At 51.1% G+C, this 20,192-nt stretch overlaps 1 protein-coding gene across 5 annotated transcripts; it reads right to left on the bottom strand.

Annotated features, from left to right (window-relative positions):
• Positions 1–454: 454 nt before the first annotated feature.
• DPP9 (dipeptidyl peptidase 9) lies at positions 455–19,723 on the bottom strand. Of its 5 annotated transcripts, XM_053999130.1 has the most exons (22): positions 19,574–19,723; positions 17,670–17,757; positions 15,124–15,226; positions 14,973–15,027; positions 12,253–12,365; positions 11,371–11,544; positions 10,624–10,792; positions 10,350–10,463; positions 9,957–10,085; positions 9,399–9,460; positions 8,781–8,881; positions 7,203–7,380; positions 6,854–7,019; positions 6,682–6,761; positions 4,745–4,897; positions 4,459–4,594; positions 3,558–3,703; positions 2,908–3,054; positions 2,612–2,764; positions 1,950–2,092; positions 1,547–1,658; positions 455–1,154 (listed from the first exon to the last, which is right to left on the bottom strand). In XM_053999130.1, exons 2-22 carry the CDS (start codon positions 17,723–17,725, stop codon positions 1,062–1,064), a joined length of 2,583 nt encoding a protein of 860 aa, XP_053855105.1. In that variant the 5' UTR covers positions 17,726–17,757; positions 19,574–19,723; the 3' UTR covers positions 455–1,061. The 5 variants fall into 5 exon arrangements, with proteins under 5 accessions (XP_053855105.1, XP_053855102.1, XP_053855103.1 ...); XM_053999127.1 differs by having other exon boundaries at positions 14,973–15,226; XM_053999128.1 differs by having other exon boundaries at positions 6,854–6,989; positions 14,973–15,226.
• Between the last annotated feature and the right edge of the window lie 469 nt (positions 19,724–20,192).

Raw genomic sequence — 20,192 nt, 5'->3', positions numbered from 1 at the left:
CAGAACCCTTGGCTTGAGGGGGGGATGTGCTCCCCTGAGGTGTGATTGCTCAATCCCCCTCCCCAGAACTGCAGTTCCTGTTGCCCAGGTAAATAAAAACCAGGAGAGAGCATTGCTGAGTAGACGGGCAAGGGGACCAGTCACTGACCCGCAGAGAACTGAAGCACAGCCAATTTCAGTGCACATTGGAAAGCTCAGGGAAGGACAAGGGGGGTCGGGAGGCGGCACAGAGAACGGAGGGAGGGAGGATTTGCATAAATATCATCCATCTTGTGTTGCAAAAACCCAAATGCTGCTGTGAGCTCTGGAGAGAGGCTCTGGCTGTAGCCAGCTGCCAGTGCTACCTGTTGGCACAACTCTGTGTGAGAGCGGCCATGAGAGGAAGGCTCAGAGGACGCCGTTACCGGCCCCGGCCACTTCCTCCATCTGCTCTGCAAATTTAAACTTGAAAATAGATATATTAAAAAAAAAAAAAAAAAAAAAAAAGACTAGTGTTGCATGCTTCTGTAGACCTCTCTTCACCTCCCAGGGCTCCAGTGTGGCAGCAGGGCCAGGACACAGACCAGATCCCCAGGTGAGCAGTAGGTAGTTCTCTCTTCCCTCGCGCTCCTGGCTTAAGGCAGCTTCTGATTCGGCTCTTCCGTTTCCAACACAGGCACTGAGTTCTTGCAGGTAAGAGTTTGGGAACTGCACAGGTGCAGTGGAAGAGGAAAAGGATTGGGGAAAAGAGAGATGGACACAAACCTCAGCCTCGGGACACAGACCACTGTCCATTGATTCCCAGGAGAGAGGGAGTAGCAGCAAAAAAAGCATTGAACAGCCAGGCTGGAGGAGAGGAGGAGGACGAGCAGCCGAGCAGGGGCAGACCTCCAGCTTGGAAAGTGAGAGAAGGTGGCACTGTCCAAAGGGAGGGTGCCCTCCAGCTTTTCCCCATGGCCTGGGGGTACCCCCAGCCCGATGTGGGCACTCAGCCCCTTGTGCTCTGGGTTGGACGCTGCCGGGGAGCGGGAGGGCACGGGGCAGGTGAGCTGTCAGTGTCCAGTTTGCAGAGGCTCGTGCTCTCAGAGGTATTCTTGTAGAAAGTGCAGCAGCGTGATTTCGTAGTGCTCTCCTGACTCAGGGCACCGAATACTGTGTCTCTCGTTGGGGTAGATCTGTGCCAGGGCAGACATGGGGCATTGGTCATTCAGCAGGGACAGAATTCCCTCCCCTCAGCCCTGCTCCCTCCATCCAGTCTCCATCAGGACAAAGAAGTGCCAGGGAAGGGCTGGAGCACCCCCTCCCTCACTGCAGCCAAGTGGGACACAACAGCTCGTGGAGGAGGAAAGTTCCAGGCCCCAGGGCAGCAGCCCTGCCTGCACATGCCACATCTGCGAGCGTGGAACAGCCACAGTGCCACCTCCCGGCCTCCTCCCGAGTCCAGCGAGTGCTCGCTGTCACCAGATCACAACAGCGTGTGGGGGATCTGCCTCCGTCCCCAGAACACACAGCAGGGAACTTTCTCCAGATTTATGGGACTTTCCCTCCCCACTCCTGTCCCTCCTACCTGCAGCTGGTAAGGTTTCCCAGCCCGGATTAGCTGCGATACCAGGAAGTTGGTGTGAAAAAAGTGCACATTTTCATCCAAAAAGCCATGGAGGATCAACAAACGGTTTGGCCTGGACACGGGGTGAGAGATAAGGAAAGAAACAGGATGAGAAACCAGATGGAAAACACAATGAGGCACCAGATAAAAGCTCTGCAGAGGGTGTGAACAAAGAACTTCCAGCTGGACAAGCCAAACCCAAGCAAGAGCAGTGCCAGGCCGGGGCCATTGGCCTCAAGCCCTCCCTGGCAGAGGGGCTGGGGGTGCTATGGCCCAGCAGCTGCCGAGATAAAGCAGATCAGAACCCCTCCACTCCTCTGGGACTGAGCAGAGGTCCAGGAGCAGGTGTGGGGTGGGTACTCACTCGTTGGGAAGCTTTTCCACGTGCAGTGCCACCGAGCCAGCCTCGTAGCCCTGCTGGTTGTTCTCGGGGACGTCCATGTAGCGCTCGGTGTAGCCGGTGTCGTAGGCCATCCACACGGTGACAGGGGCACCTGCTATAGCAATCTGTCAAACAGAGAGGTGCCACCACACAGCCTCCATTATCGCCTGCTCAACAGCCCAAGTGTTCCCTGCTTTCCTGGAGAGGCAGGAGAAAGGCTCTGGCCTGTTCTGTCACTCAGATCAGGATTCTCCTTCAGCAATCCCACACACAACCCAGATCCCTCCTCCTGCTGTTTCTCTTGTGGTCACAGTGGGAAAAAATTCCTGCACATCAGCACTAAAGGCCTCCCCTCTGCAAGGAGGAGTTGTGAACGATCCAGAAACTGTGCTGGGGACTTGGGATGGGGAATAGCACATCAGCATGTCCTTGTATGGCAGATCAAGCCATGCCAGAGCCATCCCAGCCAGGGATGAGCTGCAGCAGGACACAGGACGGGAGTCAGGAGCTCCAGGCAGGCAGGACAGGGGGACATTTCCACCTGTCCACCACAAACAAGTCAAAATGCCAATTCCAGCTGCCAAGAGGGACAGAAGTGTGAGAGCCAAGTGTCCCAAAGGTGCCAGCCCCACGTGCAGGCTCACCTTGAAGACGTTGGGTTTACAGATGAGCCCCATGAGGGACAGAAAGCCCCCATAGGACCAGCCGTGGATGGCGACCCGGCTCAAGTCGATGAACCCGTATTTTTCTGCTACATAATGTAAACCTTCCACCTGGTCCTCTATCTCCACCTGACCCTAAAAGGCAAAAAGGAGGCTCACGTTAGTGGACTTGATAAATTTAGAAACCTGAGACAGAAACATTCACACAGGAAATGAGCAGCCACCACCCTTAGGAAGGACAAATGATGGGAGATTCCCCAGCACAAGGAGAACGTTACCATTTGGTTTTTCAGGGCCCCTTCAAATTTGAGGCCTCGCTGGCATGATCCCCTTCCATCAATCACCACCACAGCATAGCCCAGGGATGCCAGTGTGTTCAGCCGCAGGTACTTGATGCCTTTGAAAGAGTTGTTCACCAGCTGCACCTGCACAAGGAGGGAGGAAGAGTTTCAGAGCTGAGCTGCTGCCTTCCAGTGCCTTCCTGTGTCAGTGGAGGATCCTGAGCTGGACAGCAGCCACTCATCGAGCTATCAGAGCCATGGAAATCAAACCACATGCTGGAAAAGTCATCTGAGGCTTAAAGCAGAGGTCAAACACAGGGACAAAAAGAGTAGGTTTAGACTAGATAATAGGAGGAAGTCTTTTGCTGTAATGGTGGTGAAGCCCTGGCACAGGGTGCCCAGAGAAGCTGTGGCTGCCCCATCCCCAGATGTGTTCAAGGCCAGGCTGGATCTCTGAACAACCTAGGACAGTGGAAGGTGTCCCTGCCCATGGCAGGGATGGCACTGGATGGGCTTTAAGCTCACTCCAACCCAAACCATTCCATGATTCCATGACAGTGTTCATTGCTACCCACGTGCAAGTCTTGATGCATGACTGACAGAGCTCAGCCCCAGCCCTGACCCCAGCAGTTCCCCTGGGTTTTTACCTGAGGGCCTCCATACACAAAGAGCACTGTGGGATGCTTCTTGCCAGGCTGGACATCGTGGGGTTTGTAGACCATTCCGTAGAGCTCCACGTCCGACTGCGTGCGGAAGTGGAAGATCTCTGGGGGGATGTAGTCTGGGGGACAGCCTGCAGCAGGAGGGTCACACACGGTGCTGAGGGACTGAGCAGGCTCTGCTCCCACCCCCTGAACCAGCTCTGTCCAAAGCTGACCCTGAGCAGAGCTCCTTCAACACCGAACCACACCAAGGCTTAGCAAAGCCCCTCCCTGGGAAGCACAGCCTCCACCTGCCTGCACAGGGAAGGAAAATCTCACTGGCTGGGAATTCTCCAACTGTGCCACAACAGCAGCGTGGGAGAGGGTAACAACAGGCATGGGACAAAGTGTTTGCAGTAGGGGTTCAGGTGCTGCTGTGAGCTGTACCGAAACCTTTAATAACTGCAATGCAGAATGGAGCAGCCACTGTATCCCAGGTACTTGTCCCTTCCCTCTTCAGACAAATCACAAATAATAAAGCACCTTGAGGTGTTCAAGGCCAGGTTGAACAGGGCTTGGAGCAACCTGGACTAGTGGAAGATGTCCCTGTCCATGGCAGGGCATGAGAACAGGATGGACTTTAATGTCCATTCTCACTTAAACCATTCAGTGATTCCACAGTAAAACCACATCCTTGTGTGTGTGTCAACTCTGTACATCCCAGAGCAGGACTTTTGCTCCATGTGTGAAACACATTAAAAGCCCACAGAACATTTCCTGGGCAAGTGAGAAATATCTCCCCCACAAGATAACATGATTCACCTTCCCTCAGACCCCTTCCCTCCCCATCACTCTTGGCTGCTGCTGGGAGAGTTCTCACTGAAAGGCCACATTCTCCAGGACTTACTGGCTGCCTCCATCATGCTGGCCCAAAACTTGGGCTGCTTGTGGAGTGGGTCGTCGTCGGAGCCGCTGAGCTTGTAGATGTGCACACAGGGAGGAGTGCTCACACTGCTGTAGTGGCTGATGAACATGTCAAAGTTCTGCCAGGGAACACAGGAGAGCGAGGGAATGAGGTCCTGCACTGCCCACGACTCGAGCAGCGCTCAGGGCTCTTTACTGGCCACGAGTCGTTGCCATTCCCAGTAAGGATCCCTGTCAGTCAGGAGATGGGAATCCGAGGAACAACAAACCTGGCTCATGGAGCAGCTGTGGGAGAAGCCTGGAGTGGTGAGGCGCATGATCTCCCCGGGAGACTCGTAGCTGACCACGTAGAGGTGGTGCTCCAGCGGGGTGTCCTTCGTGCCTTGGAAATACACCAGCTTGGTGGCCTCATTGACCCAGATCTGTGCCAGGAGAGAGGGCTCAGGGACAGGCAGGGACAAACTCTGCTCCTCTGCCAGCCCAGAACACACACAGACCATGACAGGGCTGCTCAGGGAAGGGAGTTGAGGAGCCAGAGAACACACACAGCCCTTGGGAGAGCTGCAGACAACACAATGCAGTGACAGAGAGCAGTCCCTCAAGCCCTTTTGTTAAAGACTCAAAACATTTGCTTATTAATGGGCATAAAAAGCTGGGCTTTGCTCCCTGCAAGTTAATAGGACGCCATCCTCTTAACAAGGAACATTCTGTGCTTATATGACATCTTACAGAACCATGGAATCATTTAGAAAACGGAAAAACCCCTCCAAGATCAACCATGAACCCAGCAACACTGTGTTCACCACTAACCCACATCCCCATGTGCCACATCAACATCCTTTTTAACACTTCCAGGGGTGGTGGCTCCCCACTGCCCTGGCCAGCCTGTCCCAGTGCCTGATCACCTTTCCAGCGCAGCCATTTCCCCCATGTCCAACCTAAATCTCCCTGGAGCAACGTGTTTGCTTCTGCTCCTGTCCCTTGTTACCTGGGAGAAGAGCCCAACCCTCACCTGGCCACAGCCAGCATGGCTGGATTATAAAGGTACAGCTACCTTTTTTTCCAGCCATCATGGTAATGAATTCCCATTCGTGGGAGGACCAGTCTAACAGCTCTCAGCACCAAACTTTGAGAGACATTAAAATAGGTTTTACTGTCCAGATAAAGCTGTTTCTAAAAACCACCCAGTCAGGCAGGAACAGAGGCGACAGCTTTTAAATCCTGCATTGATCCAGCAACAGTAACTGAACTGTTTTTCCACCTTACAGTTTCCAAATGCTATTTCTGGCTAACCCACAGTTTGAAGACCCCTGTGAACAGCAAAGGGAAAAACATCCAACTCAATTGGCCAGGAAAACCAGGCAGAGCCCTGTGGAGCAACAAATGCATCAAAATAATTGCTGCTAACACAATTTTAGCCGTAACACATGCAGGGAAGAGCTGTGGCCAAAATCAACAGCATGTACAGTGAGAATCCACATGGGGAGGGACAGCAGGTTAATTGCAGATTGAGGAAAAGCAGCAGAAACCAAAAGCTTGGAGCTGTTGGTCTTTTAAAAAGCGAGAAGTGAGAATCCAGATTAATTGGAAATGAACACACAAGGTCTTTATTTTGACAGAATCACCTGGGAGTGTTAAAGATCAGACTCGGAGTTAATTCCTGAAGCAAAAATGAAACTAGGTTTCTACAAGATTAATAAAAATTCATTTCTGGCTGTTCTGCAAGCGACAACAGATACAGCTTCTCCATATTCTAAATTGCTTTATATTCCCCAGCTGCCTTGTTCCTAAAGGCTCTGTTGAGGGATCAGCTGGAGACCAAGAGTTCACTCTGAGTGCCAGGACACATTTCCACGTTGCAAGAACTCATTGGAGTTAAAATGCCTCAGCAAAGGCAGCAATCCCCAGCTTCTCCACAAAATGGTTCTTTGTTGCTCTTAAACCTCAGACTTGTGTCCTTTTTTATGGCCTGACCCACTCCTGGGATTTACCTAAGGAGCAATCCGAAGTCTGATTAAGAAGGCAATCAGATCCATGTGCACTGGCCTACAGCACTTCTGGGGAAAGCAGAGGCAGCAATAAAAACAGCAACAAAATGAAGCTTAAGCAGTTCTTGCAGGTCCCAAGTGTAAGAGAGAACTCAGGCCAGGACTGGGGGCAGACAATGCAGAGCTGAGCACTGCAAGAGAATAAAAATAACTCCTACCTTGGATCCGTGCCTCGCCAGCACCTCCCATTCCCCACCAGTCAGGGCAACCTCCTCCTTGATGGGACATTTGAAATCATCTACAAGAGAGACCACGAGCATAAATTACTGCCCTCCCCAAAGGACAGCACAGGGCAGCAGGAGGGGGAGCTCCCAGGGCTGCAGCCCTTACCCTCACTGTGGACACAGGGCTGCACCCAGTCGTGGCTGCCTGGCTTCAGGATTGCTGTCACCCTGTACAGGTGACAGAACCCCGTTTTGCACTCGTTGGCTCGGATAAAGCAGAGCTCTTCCTCCTCCCCCTCCGGCTGGATGAAAGGATAGAAGATGTCATGAACCTGCCACACAAGATGAGAAACCTGTGAGTGATTTGCTTTATCAAACCCCTGATTCAACATTGAATTTGGGATTGAGTAGCAAAGCTGCCATAGCAAGGACTTGACACCCAATCAACATGAGAATGGTTAACTGAGGGGAGGAAGGGGCAGCCTGTGTTCTCCTCCCAGCCCCGAGCCTCTTACATTTATCCACACATCAGTGGTTTCTTCATAGATCACAAATGGCTGGACATTTTCTGGCACAGTTTTGGCAAATTCAGCACGCTGCTCCTCATTTTCTGGGACTGGAATAAAGAGTGCTGGAGGCAGAAGGACTAGCTGGAGCCTCTGCTGAGGTCTGTCTAGGAACATAGCCCAGGCACTGGGGAAAGAAGTCGGAGGTGAATGTCAGTACCACAGAATAGAGGTCCCTTTCCAACACTCAGAACATGCATCCCTTTCTTCCCCCTGCTGCCAGAAAGGATTTGGGCATCTGAATGCAAAGCTTTTCTCATCACTGCTGCTTTCTAATCCCCTGGAAGCTGTGCCAACACACACGCACTGCCAGACAGCTCTGGTATTTCACAGGGGTATCGCTCAGACGAGATGTCTGACAGATTTGCCAGTGCCTGTTCCAAGGGAGCACTGCTAACACAGCCCTGTCTCCAGAATGGAACTCCTCCTTGGACACCCCTCCATCAGGAAGCACTGTTTGTGCTCCAGCTCTCCTCCAGCTCAAGTGATCACCCTCCAAGAGCTCCGTCTGCAGCCTCCTCCTCGCGCTCTGGCAGGGAGAGGCACAGACCCAACACGAGTGCCAGGGGAAGGAGTTGCTTCAGCCCCAGCCCTGCTCCCCTCCAAGGAGAGTCCCTGGAAGTGGTGCTGCAGTGCAGGCTCTCAGCATGACAGATGGCAAAGCACAGCCACCCCAAGGCCTGTGAGTGCATCCAGGGGAGTTTCATCATGAAAGACAGATTTGAAAAGAGCCAGTTCTCCCCCAGCACTGCAGGATTTCAGGAACTGAGATATTCAGCACATTTAGATAAGCTTTGGTGCAGAACATCACAATCACCTCTGGGATTACCTGCTGGAAAGCTCTCTAAATTTCCTTTCCAGAGCAGAAAATTAATGATGAGTTACAGAATGCCACCTTCAAAGACAGCCAAGTCATCTTAACTTAATCTGCACACACACCAGTTAACAGCCAAGCTAGGGAGGGGGAAAAATGAAAAACTTTAAAATTTCATTCAGATTGGGGTGAATTCTGTAACTCTTCAAGCCAAGACTGTGTATCCCATTTGGAGCAATAGCCAGCCCCAGAGCAATCCTTCCCTCTGGACACACTGCATGAAGGACGTGGCACCACAGACCCTGCCCCTGTCCTGTGATTCAGGCTTTGATGACAAACTGCGCCAACAAACAAAGATAAAACTGCCCACAGAACACCCTCATTTTCAGCAGGAAATGTTTAACACATTATTAACAATGTTTAACACATTGTTTAACACATTTCACCTGTGTTAAACACCTTCAGCTCCAAAGAATTCCCCAGGACTGCCCACTTACTGTATCAAGGTCATTTAACTCTGGTTGTGACAAACACCACAGCTCTGCTTCGTTCCTACTTTTAGGATGTCACAGCACTGAAGAAGCCAAATATTCATGTGCCATTTCTGGCACCCAGGGCTTTAAAACCAGGTCATGAACACAGCAGAAGCATGTCGAGGGTCTGCAACCAGAGGAGCCCTTGGGAAAGTTATTTTGGGAGGAAAATGGACTTACTATTTGCCATCCCGGGTCCATCCAGCACGGGCAATGTACTCCACAGTGGGAAACAAGGCAGCAAAGGGTTGCACCAGCTCTTTGTCCTGAGCACACACAATCTGCAGCAAAACCAAGGCCCAACATCAAATCAGAGCACCAGAGCTCATCACCTTCTCCCAGGGAAGCTCAGGGAGATGGCAGAACAAGGAAGTTTAGCTACTGGCATCAGCAAGGGTCAGGCCAGGAGAAGCAAGCCTTGCTGAAGAGCAGGAAGAGAAGGGAAAAACAGGCTTCAAAGCAAAATGGTTTTGGCATTCAGCCACAGGAAAGGACACAGGCAGGGACTGAAGCCCCCAATTAGACCTGGTTCCAGCCCTCCTCTCTCTGCCATGGTGCACCAAGCAAGCCCCACTTTCCCCTTCCCTCCACATTCCCAGCTGAATCTCCCCCAGAATGATTCTTGTCAGCATTTTCAAGTCTTTCTGTTTCTTGGATAAACACATTAGAGATCCAGCTATTACAAGAGAATAAAAAACCCAGACTAAAACTGTTTAGGATTTCTTTGTGACCTTGTTTTAATTCTAGGAAGCTTCAAAAACCCTCCTGTGCAATGTCCCTTTCCGAATTATCACTTACCTTACCCTTGCTGTCTGTTTTAAATTCTGCCAGTTTCAATGTAATCTTGGGGTTTTTGCTGCCTGCAGAGAAGAAGTGAAAAAACACTGAGATGATCAAGTTGAACATTCTGTGGTTACACAAAATACAGCTTCTAAAGGAGAACTGCCCCTGGTCCTACTGAAATGGCTCTGTGTGAATTTACAAATATCAAATATGTATGTGAGCAAACACCAGAGTCATTTTGGGAATGGGAACAGTTTGCTTTGCCTTCCCTAGCTGGCTGTGCATGTTCCCAGGAGGGAGAGGAAAGATGGGATTCAGAATGTATTCCACAATATGCCACCAGATATATTCCACTTCCTCAGCAATCCTTTCATCTAGGGCTGGGATTTAAAGTTCAGCCTTTCCTGCAGCAGATTTTGGGATGAGAGAGTCAATTAGGTCTCAACTTTTACAACCAGCTTCTACATCCCAGTAAGTGCCCAGATTAATGATGCAAAGTTTATAGCCCCAACTCCAGTGCTGATTCCAGCAGGAGTCCAGAGCTGCCTCAGCAGCCGCACGTGTTTCACCCACCTGTCCTGGGGTACCGGTAGGAATCTGTTTTTCTCTCCTCCAGGGCAGGTGAAGGAACATGAATTATCTCCACCTCTGACTCATCCACTTCCTCATACAAGATCCGCAGTGTTTTCACATCCTCTGAACCTGGGACAGAGAGCAGGAATGTTTACAACAGCATTTCCTGCTGTTTCTGGCTTGCCTGGAGCACTGGTGCAGAGGGAACACCTGTACAGCCCCAGCTCTTAGTGACCACCTACAAACACTCCACAATTATAATCCCCTCAGCGCTTTGTTCCTTCAGATCATCTCCCCAGGAACAGCCCAAAGGAAAATCATGCTCAGAACCTCATTCCTAGCTGGAGGTAGCAGTCACATCACCAGGATTTGATGAGCAGAGCAGTGACTGACCTTCTGTGGAAGCTGTGGGACACCACCAATAGCCCGTGAACCGATCGAACTCCTCCTGAATGACAAAAGTGGCTACACCAGCAGACTTGGGGTCATCCAGAACATTGGATAAGCCTGGAGAGGAACAAAGACGAGACAGCATTTGCATTTACATCTCCTTGGAAAATGCTGACTCAGAAGACAAATGCACTTGTAAGAAATAATCCAGGAATGTGGGTATTGCAGGCCAGAGTCCTCAGCAGGAATTCCCTTCAGGGGGGAGGAAGCCCCATACCTTTGTGGCAGTACGTCATCCGCCTCTCCTCGCCCGTCTCGATGTTTGCCACCCACAGGTCGTTGTTGTTAATGAAGGAGAAGAAGGCTGGGTCAGCAGGGCAGATTTTGGGATCCATCCGTGGCCCCGTGCACTGAGTCTTGATCTCCAGAGGCTTCATTGGAGACACCTATGGCAAGAGACACACACACAGAGCTGGGTGCCACATCAGCTCCCAGCTCTGCAGAGAAAAAGCCTAAATCAGAGATTGAGCACAGCCTATGATGGCAAACTGTCCCTGACAGGACACAAGAGCAACCACCATAACCAAACAGATGAAGATGTGGAAGATGTGGACCTGCTAGAGCAGGTTCAGAAGAGCCACAGAGATGCTCCATGGGCTGGAGCCCCTCTGGAGCCAGGTTGGGAGAGCTGGGAATGTTCACTGGAGGAGACTTCATAGCCCCTTGCAGTGCATGAAGGGGCTCCAGGAGAACCTCCTGGGAGGGTGGGGAGGCCCTGGCACAGGGTGGCCAGAGCAGCTGTGGCTGCCCCTGGATTTCTGGAAGTATCCAACGCCAGGCTGGATGGGGCTTGGAGCACCCTGGGATAGTGGAAGGTGTCCCTGCCCATGGCAGGGGGTGACACTGGGATGGGCTTTAAGGTCCCTTCCACCCCAGTCCAGCCTGGGATTCCACATGCAGCCATCTCCAATCCAAACCATCAAGCCCCTTTGAGGTGATTCCATGAAATCCCTGTCAGACTCACCATGAACCCATTCTTGCCCCCATCTCGACAATGGAAGAGGCTGTTGCTGGCCTGGAAGAGGAACAGGCCACTCTCACTGTGGAAATCATAAGATGTTATCCCAAAGACCCCCAGTCTCTTGCGTTCCCTCAAGAGCTCCTCCTCTCTGGAATACATCCCGTGGTGAGGGGTTGCCTAGAATTGAAGGAAAGGAATATCTGAAAGGATCTGCAAGGAGAGGAATGTTCACAGGAGTGCTCTGAGCCTGTCACAACACCCCAGCTCAAACAGGCAGCAGTGTCAGGGTACAGGTCCCCAGTTCCAGTACTCCAGGCTACAGCTGTGGGGTCCAGGAGGCCTAAACCCCCCATACCCCCCAAATCTTCCTCTACAGGAGGGCTGAGCTGTGAATCTCTCAGTTCTACAGTTGTCACTACAGCATGAAGTGAGAACAGCTGCGCTTGCTCTGCTTATGCAAATCAGATGTAACCAATTAACTTAATGACGTTATCTGCAGCCTTCACAAACAGTTTCCATGTCAGACACTGCAAACAAAAGTTCTTCCGGGATCTTAAATTACCCTGGAGAGAACTCACAGCTCAAATGGGGTCAAGACAGATAAATTCTGTTCCACCAGGAACTTTTTAAGTAGGGCTGAAAAGACCAACACCCTCCAGTGCTGTCAGTGACAAAGGACATGAAGATACTGAAACCAGGGAGGGGAAAATTCCCTCCCTTTCTGGTGCACTCACAACAGTGTAAGGCAGAAGCAGCAATTTAAACTTAACTTTCCCAATTTTTTAAAAGCAGGAAGGATGATAGACAGCACACAGGTGTCCCCACCACAGCATCACCCACTTTCCCCAGGCACTGACAACCCAGGCTCTTCCCACTCTGCCTTACCTGAAAGTGATCCAGCATCTGTTTCCAGGACAAGAGCAGCAAAGCCTCCTTCCGTACCTTTTTGGGAATCTCTGAGTAAAGAAGGGAATTCTCTCTGCTACCATATGGCATTCCTATTAGGAGGACAAAAGCATCATCCTACTTAAAATGAATTACCCAGGACAGAGAGGCTCACAAGCAAATTCAAACAGAAGTCTGGAAACAGGGGCTGGGGCTACCCAGAGACCTTTACCCACATTCCTTCCCAAGCAGCTCCCAGATCAATCCCAGAATAACATCTAAACCACTTAGATATTGATTTGTTTGGAATTTTCCTAAGCAAGATTTAACACTACCCCACCTCTCCAGAATGTTTTAGGTCCAAATTTCCCCTCTGTGCTCCAGATCCACTCTAAGAGCCCCACTCCTTCAACGGGTGACTCAACATTACTCTCCACACTTCTCTTACAGAATTTTGCTACAGGGTCCTGATTCAAGCCAAGGCAGCAGCTTGCAAAGGGGAAGGAAAAGCTTGGAAGCCCCAGAGAGCCCATTCAAATGTGAAACAGTATCCTACAGAGTCAAAAGACCTTGTCATTTTACATAAGCTTTTGACTGTGGTTATCAAATGAGCTCCTGGCCTTCATCCAACTTCCAAAACAACCATCAAATATCCTGCCACGTGATTTTGACAGTTTCCACAAAAACAAAGACCATGAACTTGCCCTCTACTTATGCTGCAGAGACTCCCTGGATCAGAAATTCAGACAGGGATACGTGCCCTGATACTGCCTGCTCTGCACATGTTCTGGGCAGAACAGAGAGATTTCTGAGCTGGCTGACCCAGCAGTAGTTACTTCAAATTAAAACTGAAATATTAATAAGTGCTCAGGAAGCAGAGCAATATGTGAGGATCTAATCCTCAGAGATCTAGGAACACCAAAGTGCTGAGCATGTGGTGTTTAACATAAGCAGCATCTGCCACGATACGACATAAAACTCTGTGGGGATGGCCCAGGAATGATTGAGGATGGCCATACAGGAAAAACTGCAGAGAGGAACAAATGACTCTGGACACACATCTGACACTCAGGCAACTGTGATCTGGACTTCCCTTCCCCTTATGTTAGAACTTTCTCCACTGACCTCAGGCTGACTACAATCAATTGGCATTTACATGGAAAATATTGCCTTCCTCCCCATAAGACAGTTTACTTTGCTTCCAAGTGAAATATTCAACCCTACAGCAAAGTTCATCAGGAGTCTCCATCCACTCCTCAGTTTCATTTAAACCCTTTAAAATGTTATTTCATGCTGGGGCAGTGACAGCACACTGAGTTAAACACTTGTGAACTTACAGGCTGCCCAGAGGAAGCTGTGGCTGCCCCATCCCTGGGAGTGTCCATTATTATGGCAAAAGAATCAGCATTTAAATCAGCATTTACCCTTTATTAGGGACATCTGAGAAGAGGTACCCTGGGATTACCTGGCTGATGCTGCTCTTAAGTGAGGGATTAATCTGCTCTAAGCCCTGTACAATTCCTTAAGGAAGGAAACACTGAAAAGGCACTCGTGTATCCTCATTCCTGGTTCTGGCTCCTGGAACAGTCACACCCTGGCAGAACACCAACCACCCAGTAGCTGGTTTGGTTGCCATTTCATACAACAGAACATTAAAAAAAAATTTTAAATTAGCCACTTAGTTCTTTAATCATCTAGATCAAAACCAGTATCAAAGTGAACTGGAAATACATTCAGCTTTAAATCAAGCCTCACTGCTCAGACTTGACAAGAAAAATATGCCAGCTCTGGATCCTGCCCTTCAGAGCAGCACTTGTGTCCCAAAAATTAATGAGAACTACACAAATCAAGTCACTGGCACAGAGGAGCTGCTTAGTGACAACACAAATCAGTCCCTCAAATCCAGCATCCTACAGTGACCTACACTCAAAACCTGGAAAAAGAAGGAAGAACAGCAAGGTCACTTCAGGGCAGCAGTAACTGCACAGAGTTGCACATCTGGCAGTTTTTGTACTGGCCCAGTAATGATCAGCTCATGCCCCAAAGCACAACAAATTCTTTATAGTCTATAAAGCTTCCCATGTTACCAGCCACAAAATTACCCAGTTAGTAAAATCCAACAACTCTGTCACTAATTACATCGTGGCTCCATCTGTAACAAGGGACCTGTACAACACAGAATTCTGCTTTCAGTCCCACTGAAGGAAAGGGATATTTCCCTGCAAATGCCAGGAACAGCTCATTCCCACCTCAATTTTCTTCCCTGCTCTTGAAAGCATCCTACCTTCACGGTACCTAATAAAGCAGGAGACACCACCACCCTGCCATTAATATGTTGCAACATGTAATTAGTCATTACCGACCACGAATTTCTTGGAAAGTCAGTCTGGTTAATGAAGCAAGTAAATCCCATTTCTCCCAAGCTACAGAGGCATGAGATAGTCCCCTCTCTTGCCCCATCACCTGCGTGAGAAAGGATGTTGGCTGGCTGGCCAACACTTCCCCTTGTCACAGCTGATCCCTGTGTTTGAGGCTTGTCTGGGACTGGGCAGTCCCTGCTCAGAGCCAGGTTTTGCGGAAGATCCTGCAGGCCTTGAGCAATCTCAGTTCCCAAATCTCACACAGGGAGATCCCTCCCATCCCATCCCATCCCTTCCCTTCTCTTGCCTGCTGAGTTTGGAAGAGCCCCACATTCCCCCGGACGCTGGCACGAGGCTTACCCAGGTAATAGAGGCGGTGAGAGTGCGGGCTGGACTCCTCTGTTTTCCGGACAAACTGGAAATCATGGGGAGCTTTGTTCACTATCATGCCCGAGTACTTCCTGCTGCTGTGAATAATGTCACGCAGCCCATCCCAAGAATGCTTTTGCACCTGGAATTGGGAAGGCACATCCTCCATCTCGACCACTTCGGAGCTGTCCGAGAGCGTGTCCACTGCAGTCATCCTCGCTTCCCCTTCAGAACTGGGCAAAAAACTGAGGGAGGAGTAGAGGGAGAGAATTAAGCTTTAAAATTAAGCAGGTGATCCTTAAACTACAGATCCTGGGATTCTCTGCACTCAAGGATTTTAAACACATTGAAAGGAAAAGTCCATCGCCCATCCCTTATGAAATCCTGTAAATGAAGATATTGACCTCAGAAAACTCTCTCTCCCAGGGCTGGCTCTAGGAATAAGCTGTCAAAGGAAGCTCAAGCAGCAGATTCTAGTGCAGACAACAAGCAGCTTGACTCAAAGGAAAACCACTCCAGGAATTCGGATGGATATGTCATCAAAGCTATGACCTATCATAAAGACACATAGACTCCTGCCGTGTGAGACCACAGAAGTGGAATCCCCTTCCTATCCCAAAGGAAAACCTGCCCATCGCTTGGGGAGAGAGGTTCAGACCCAAGCACAGCAATTCACTCACCTGAGGAGATACTGAGGCCAGGAATGAAGTAAGAGAGATGGGAAAACAGGAAAAAAAAAAAAGTGCAACTGCTTTGCTAAGAGAGAGAGAAGGCAGCAGGAGCAGACCCTGGTAGTATCCTGAGAAACGTGGCACACATTCCTCAGAGCTTTCCAAATGAGCAGGTGTGGAAGGAGAGGACAAGAACCGCCTCCACGTTAACACAAATGTTAATTTGAGGTGAGGTGGACCCACAGACTTGCCCAAGGTCAGTGATGTCATCCACTGCAAAGCAGGAATGAGCTGAGGACTAGAGAAACCTGTTTCTGACACCCCACTTGAGAGGCAGGATGTCCCTCCAAGAGGACATTTGAGGGGTCTTGGAGGTACCTGAAAGAATGTTACAGAGAATTTCAGAAGAACTTCAGTTTACTGGACAAAATTAGCTTGGATAATTTTGCTCCAAGGAGACAGAATCAGCCTTGTGCAAGGGCTGAAAATGTAACATCTCCTCAGACTCCTAAGTCCCAAAATTGTACAAAATGTGCCAAAAGTAACACAAGAACAAGCTCCCTAAATAATTCTGTAGGTACTCCTGGTACCTACTGCCCAGCAGTAAATCCACAGCTTGAAAATGGATAAAGAGGAGTATTTTCCAATCAAAGGCAGGCAGGAAGCCCAAGTGAAACCACAAAAGAGATGTGGGATGTTTTAAGACTGTGTGTCTGTGGCCTCTGCCTGTATCCAGGCTCTCCACTGCAGCAGCTAAAATCACAGCTGAAGGCAGAAGTGCTGCCTGTCAGAAACACATGACAGAAAGACCATGAAAATCCATAAACTGAGTGCAATTCTCCTAACCCCATCCTACTGCAGGTCAATGGAGCCAGTTAAATACTCTGGCTTTAGCTCACAAAGCCTGGCCCTTGGGTAACTCACCCAGCTGATGAGTCCATCTCACTCAGCCAGGCTGGCTCCTCACAAGTGAAAGTTTAACCTTTAAAACCAACCCACAAATGTGATACTGGTACCTGTCCCCAGCTGAACTGGAGCCTGGAGCCCCTTCCAAAATATAGTGTCATGATTTTATCATGTGAACAGCATAGCACTAAGCTTGGCACTGTTGTCATCCTGGTGATTTCGACACTAGAATGGAGTGGGGAAGTGATAGAAGCAAAGCAGCCACCACACAAACTGAGGTGAGAGTGCTGGGAATTACCACTGGCACTGCTGGAGCTTGGTAGACTCTCACAAAATCACAGAATGGTTTGAACTGGAAGCAACCTTAATGATCATCTAATACCAAACCTCTGCCATGGGCAGGGATACCTCCCGCTAGAAGGGAAAAAAAAAAAAACTCCTAAAACTTAGGTCCTGGCATGATACAGAGTAGAAGGAAGCTCAGATTTCTGCCTCTGTCACTACAGCCACCTCTGGAAAAAGTCGTAGTCAGTATTTGGCAACACCGTGTACGTAAGTAAATAAGTACATGGAGTAACTTATCTCAGAGTAGATTTTGGGATTACATTACTCAAACGTGAGCTGGATCAAAACACCAGTTATTAACCATCTTAAGGAAGGCAGCAATAGCACATTGAAGATTTCCACCTTGCTGGAGAAGCCCTGTCCCTTCTGCCCCACGCTGAGGCAGGGACTGAGATGACTCAGAGCTGTTGCAGGAACACTGCTCTCTCCTCTCCCAAAAAAACATGGAGCTGCCCCTCGGGGGTCTTTTAATGCCATTTGTGCCCTGTCAGGTGAGGGGGGTGAACCACCCAACCCTCCTCTGGGGGAAGGTGTGAGTCTGGAGGGGACAACAAGCACAGGTAGGAAATCAGAACCCGGAAAAAACTGTATTGGAAGTGAGTGAAACAAGTTATTGTCCTGAGTCACTTTCTGACTCACAGATCCTGACACAGAGCTCCCTGGCTAGGACTGTACAGATGGGATTTCTCAGAACCCTCTCTCAGTGCAGAGGTGCTTGCTGCTCTGTCCCACAGCACACAGAGGCCACACAGGGGCCTGGACATACCTTCTCCAACTTCCTGCAGTCTCGTTTTCCAGACGAACCCTCTTTATCTTCTGCATTAACTACTCAGAAAGCTGGGCAGGACAGGAAACTGGGGAGGAAGAGGGGAGAAAGGAGATTTCATACAACTGCTGGGTAAAAGCATCTTCCACAGGCCACATTTCCAGCTGAGTGGGGAGGCATAAATAAATCCTTGGGTTTCATTCCCAAATCTGTTCTGTCAGCACAGCCTGGGTTTGAACAGCCCTGATAAATCTGAGAGACTTCATCTGAACAACGAGGCTCAGTGAACCCTGTGGTGTGCCTCGTTCCCTCCCAGAAAATTCTTCTTAAAATCCAGGAATCTTGAGTACTGAACCTTTCTGTCACCCCCTTCCCAAAATCCTGAAATTCTTGCAAGTATCAGGTCCTAAAAACTGACAAAACAGAGGTCTGGTCCATACGCTTAGAGGGAAGAGTCAAACAAAGGACACACCATAAGGAGCCAGCCAGAGGGTCACAGTCCCACCTGGGACATGAACAACACATTTATCTTCAAAGCCTGAATGCTGTTTCCCTGTGCCTCAGCCTGCTGCCACGAGGAACCCTGGCTCCCCACACCAATCTGCTCTCCAGGAGCACAGGAAGGTGCTTCACTGCTGTCTTATCTCCCCAAATACAAAGGTCTTTAAGCTCTGAATCACAGACACACTCAAGACCCGCCACTGCCTTTTGTCGAGGCTCCTGCTCTCCCCAAACAGCCATTTCTCCACCAAAAGCGCACTCACAGGGGACCAGGAGAGACAAAGCCTCACAAAGAGAACTCCTCCGCTGCAGAGGAGAGCAGAGAGGGAGGAAGCAGCAGCATTCAGCAATTTAAGGGCAGTTTTTGATGCAGGCATGAAGGGCAGCAGGAGCGATGCTCAGGAATGCTGAGTAACCTGGTCTGATCTCCCAGCTGACCCTGCCCTGAGCAGAGGCTGGACCAGAGACTTCCCGAGGTCCTGCCAGGCTCGGCTGTTGTGTGATTTTAATGATTCTGAGGAACATCTTAGTCCTCATTGCGCCCAGCCCAGATCACCCATTTCACACAGAAAAGGAACAGTAAAATCTTAAACCAGGGAGGGAAAAAAAAAAAAAAAAGAAACTGAGCAAAATACACAAAAGAGATCAGGAACCAGTGTGAATCATTCGGGAAGAGCCGATGGAACACAGGAAAAGAGTCACCTACAGGAGCCCTTACAACGTGTCCCTGTCGGGGCCGGGAGCTTTAAGATCTCCAAAAATTAAAGCAGCCGAGGGTGGGATAAACCGGTGGAGATTTCTCCAGAGAGGGATGAGCTCTGGCAAAGGCTGCCAGCAGCCCTTGTCCCTGTGCAGCTCTCGCCGGGAGCTCTGCCCTTGGTGCAGAGGAAAGGCCGGGATTCGGGATAGCAGGAGAGGGGGGGAATCCCCGGGCACGGAGCATCCTGTGCCCCCGTCACCCTCACGGCTCTTTCCCGTGGAAGGCGAGCGAGCAGCCCCTCACCCGCCTGCGCCCAGCCGGGGCTGCTGGGGGGGACACGGGACCCCCCTCCAAGGGCAGAGGGGCCCCCATCAGCCCATCCATGGGCAGCCTATGGGGGGAGTGAGCTGCAAACGACCCCCTGAGGGCCAGGCCTGGGGCCAACCCGGGCGAGCAAACGCCCCCAGGGGCAAGGAGAGGCCGCCGCCGTGCCTCGAGGGGATAGAGCCCACGGAAGGGGCAAACACCGCACCCCCCCGGGCACCCCCAGCCCAGGGCGGCGGGGATGCGGCCCACGGAGCGGGCAAGCCCTCCCCGCCCGGCTCAGCCGCCCCTCACAGGCGTGGGCCCCACCCAGCCCTGCCCGTGCCGGGGCGGGACCCTCCGTCCCCGCCATCCCCCCCTCCTTCCCCTCCTCACTCACCGCGGGGCGCGGCGACCTCCCCGTGCCGGGCGGGGGTGGGGGCGGCTCCTGCGCGGGAGGGAGGGCGGGGGAGGGAGGGGGCGGCGGCGGCTCCGTCAGTGCCGCTCCATGTCCCGGGCGCGGGGCAGCCCCGGAAACGGGGGCGCGGGGGCGGCGGCGGCCACGGCGCGACCTCTCACCCGGCGGCGGAAGTGGCGGGAGAGCGCGCGCGCGCGCGCGCGGCGGGAGCGCGCCCGGGCGGCGCCACTGCCTCTAGCGGGGGTGTGGGAGATGACTGCGGGAGTGCGGAGCTATTAGAAAATCCCACAGAATGGATCAGGGGTTGGAGAAGGCCTCTGGGGTCGTGGAGTCCAACCTGTGACCCACAGTCACCTTGTCATCCAGACCACGGAGCTAAGTCTGTCCTTAAACACCTCCAGGGATGGTGAGTCTGCCGCCTCCCTGGGCAGTCTTGTGGCAATGTCTTCTTGGAGAGGGTGGGCACAGAGAGAATTGAGGCTGATACAGGGTAAGAAAAGCACGGACAGAAGAGCCTTCCTCTCCCTCAGAGAAGGGCCCCAAACTCAGCATTTATTGCCATCGTGGGGCGGCTGTGGGACCATTCTCATCTTTCATTGCG

This window comes from Vidua macroura, chromosome 26 (genome assembly GCF_024509145.1).
Source record: "Vidua macroura isolate BioBank_ID:100142 chromosome 26, ASM2450914v1, whole genome shotgun sequence".
In the NCBI taxonomy this organism is placed as follows: Eukaryota; Metazoa; Chordata; class Aves; order Passeriformes; family Viduidae; genus Vidua; species Vidua macroura.
The sequence above is the reverse complement of the archived record's forward strand: the minus strand, read 5'-3'. Positions and strand labels throughout refer to the sequence as shown.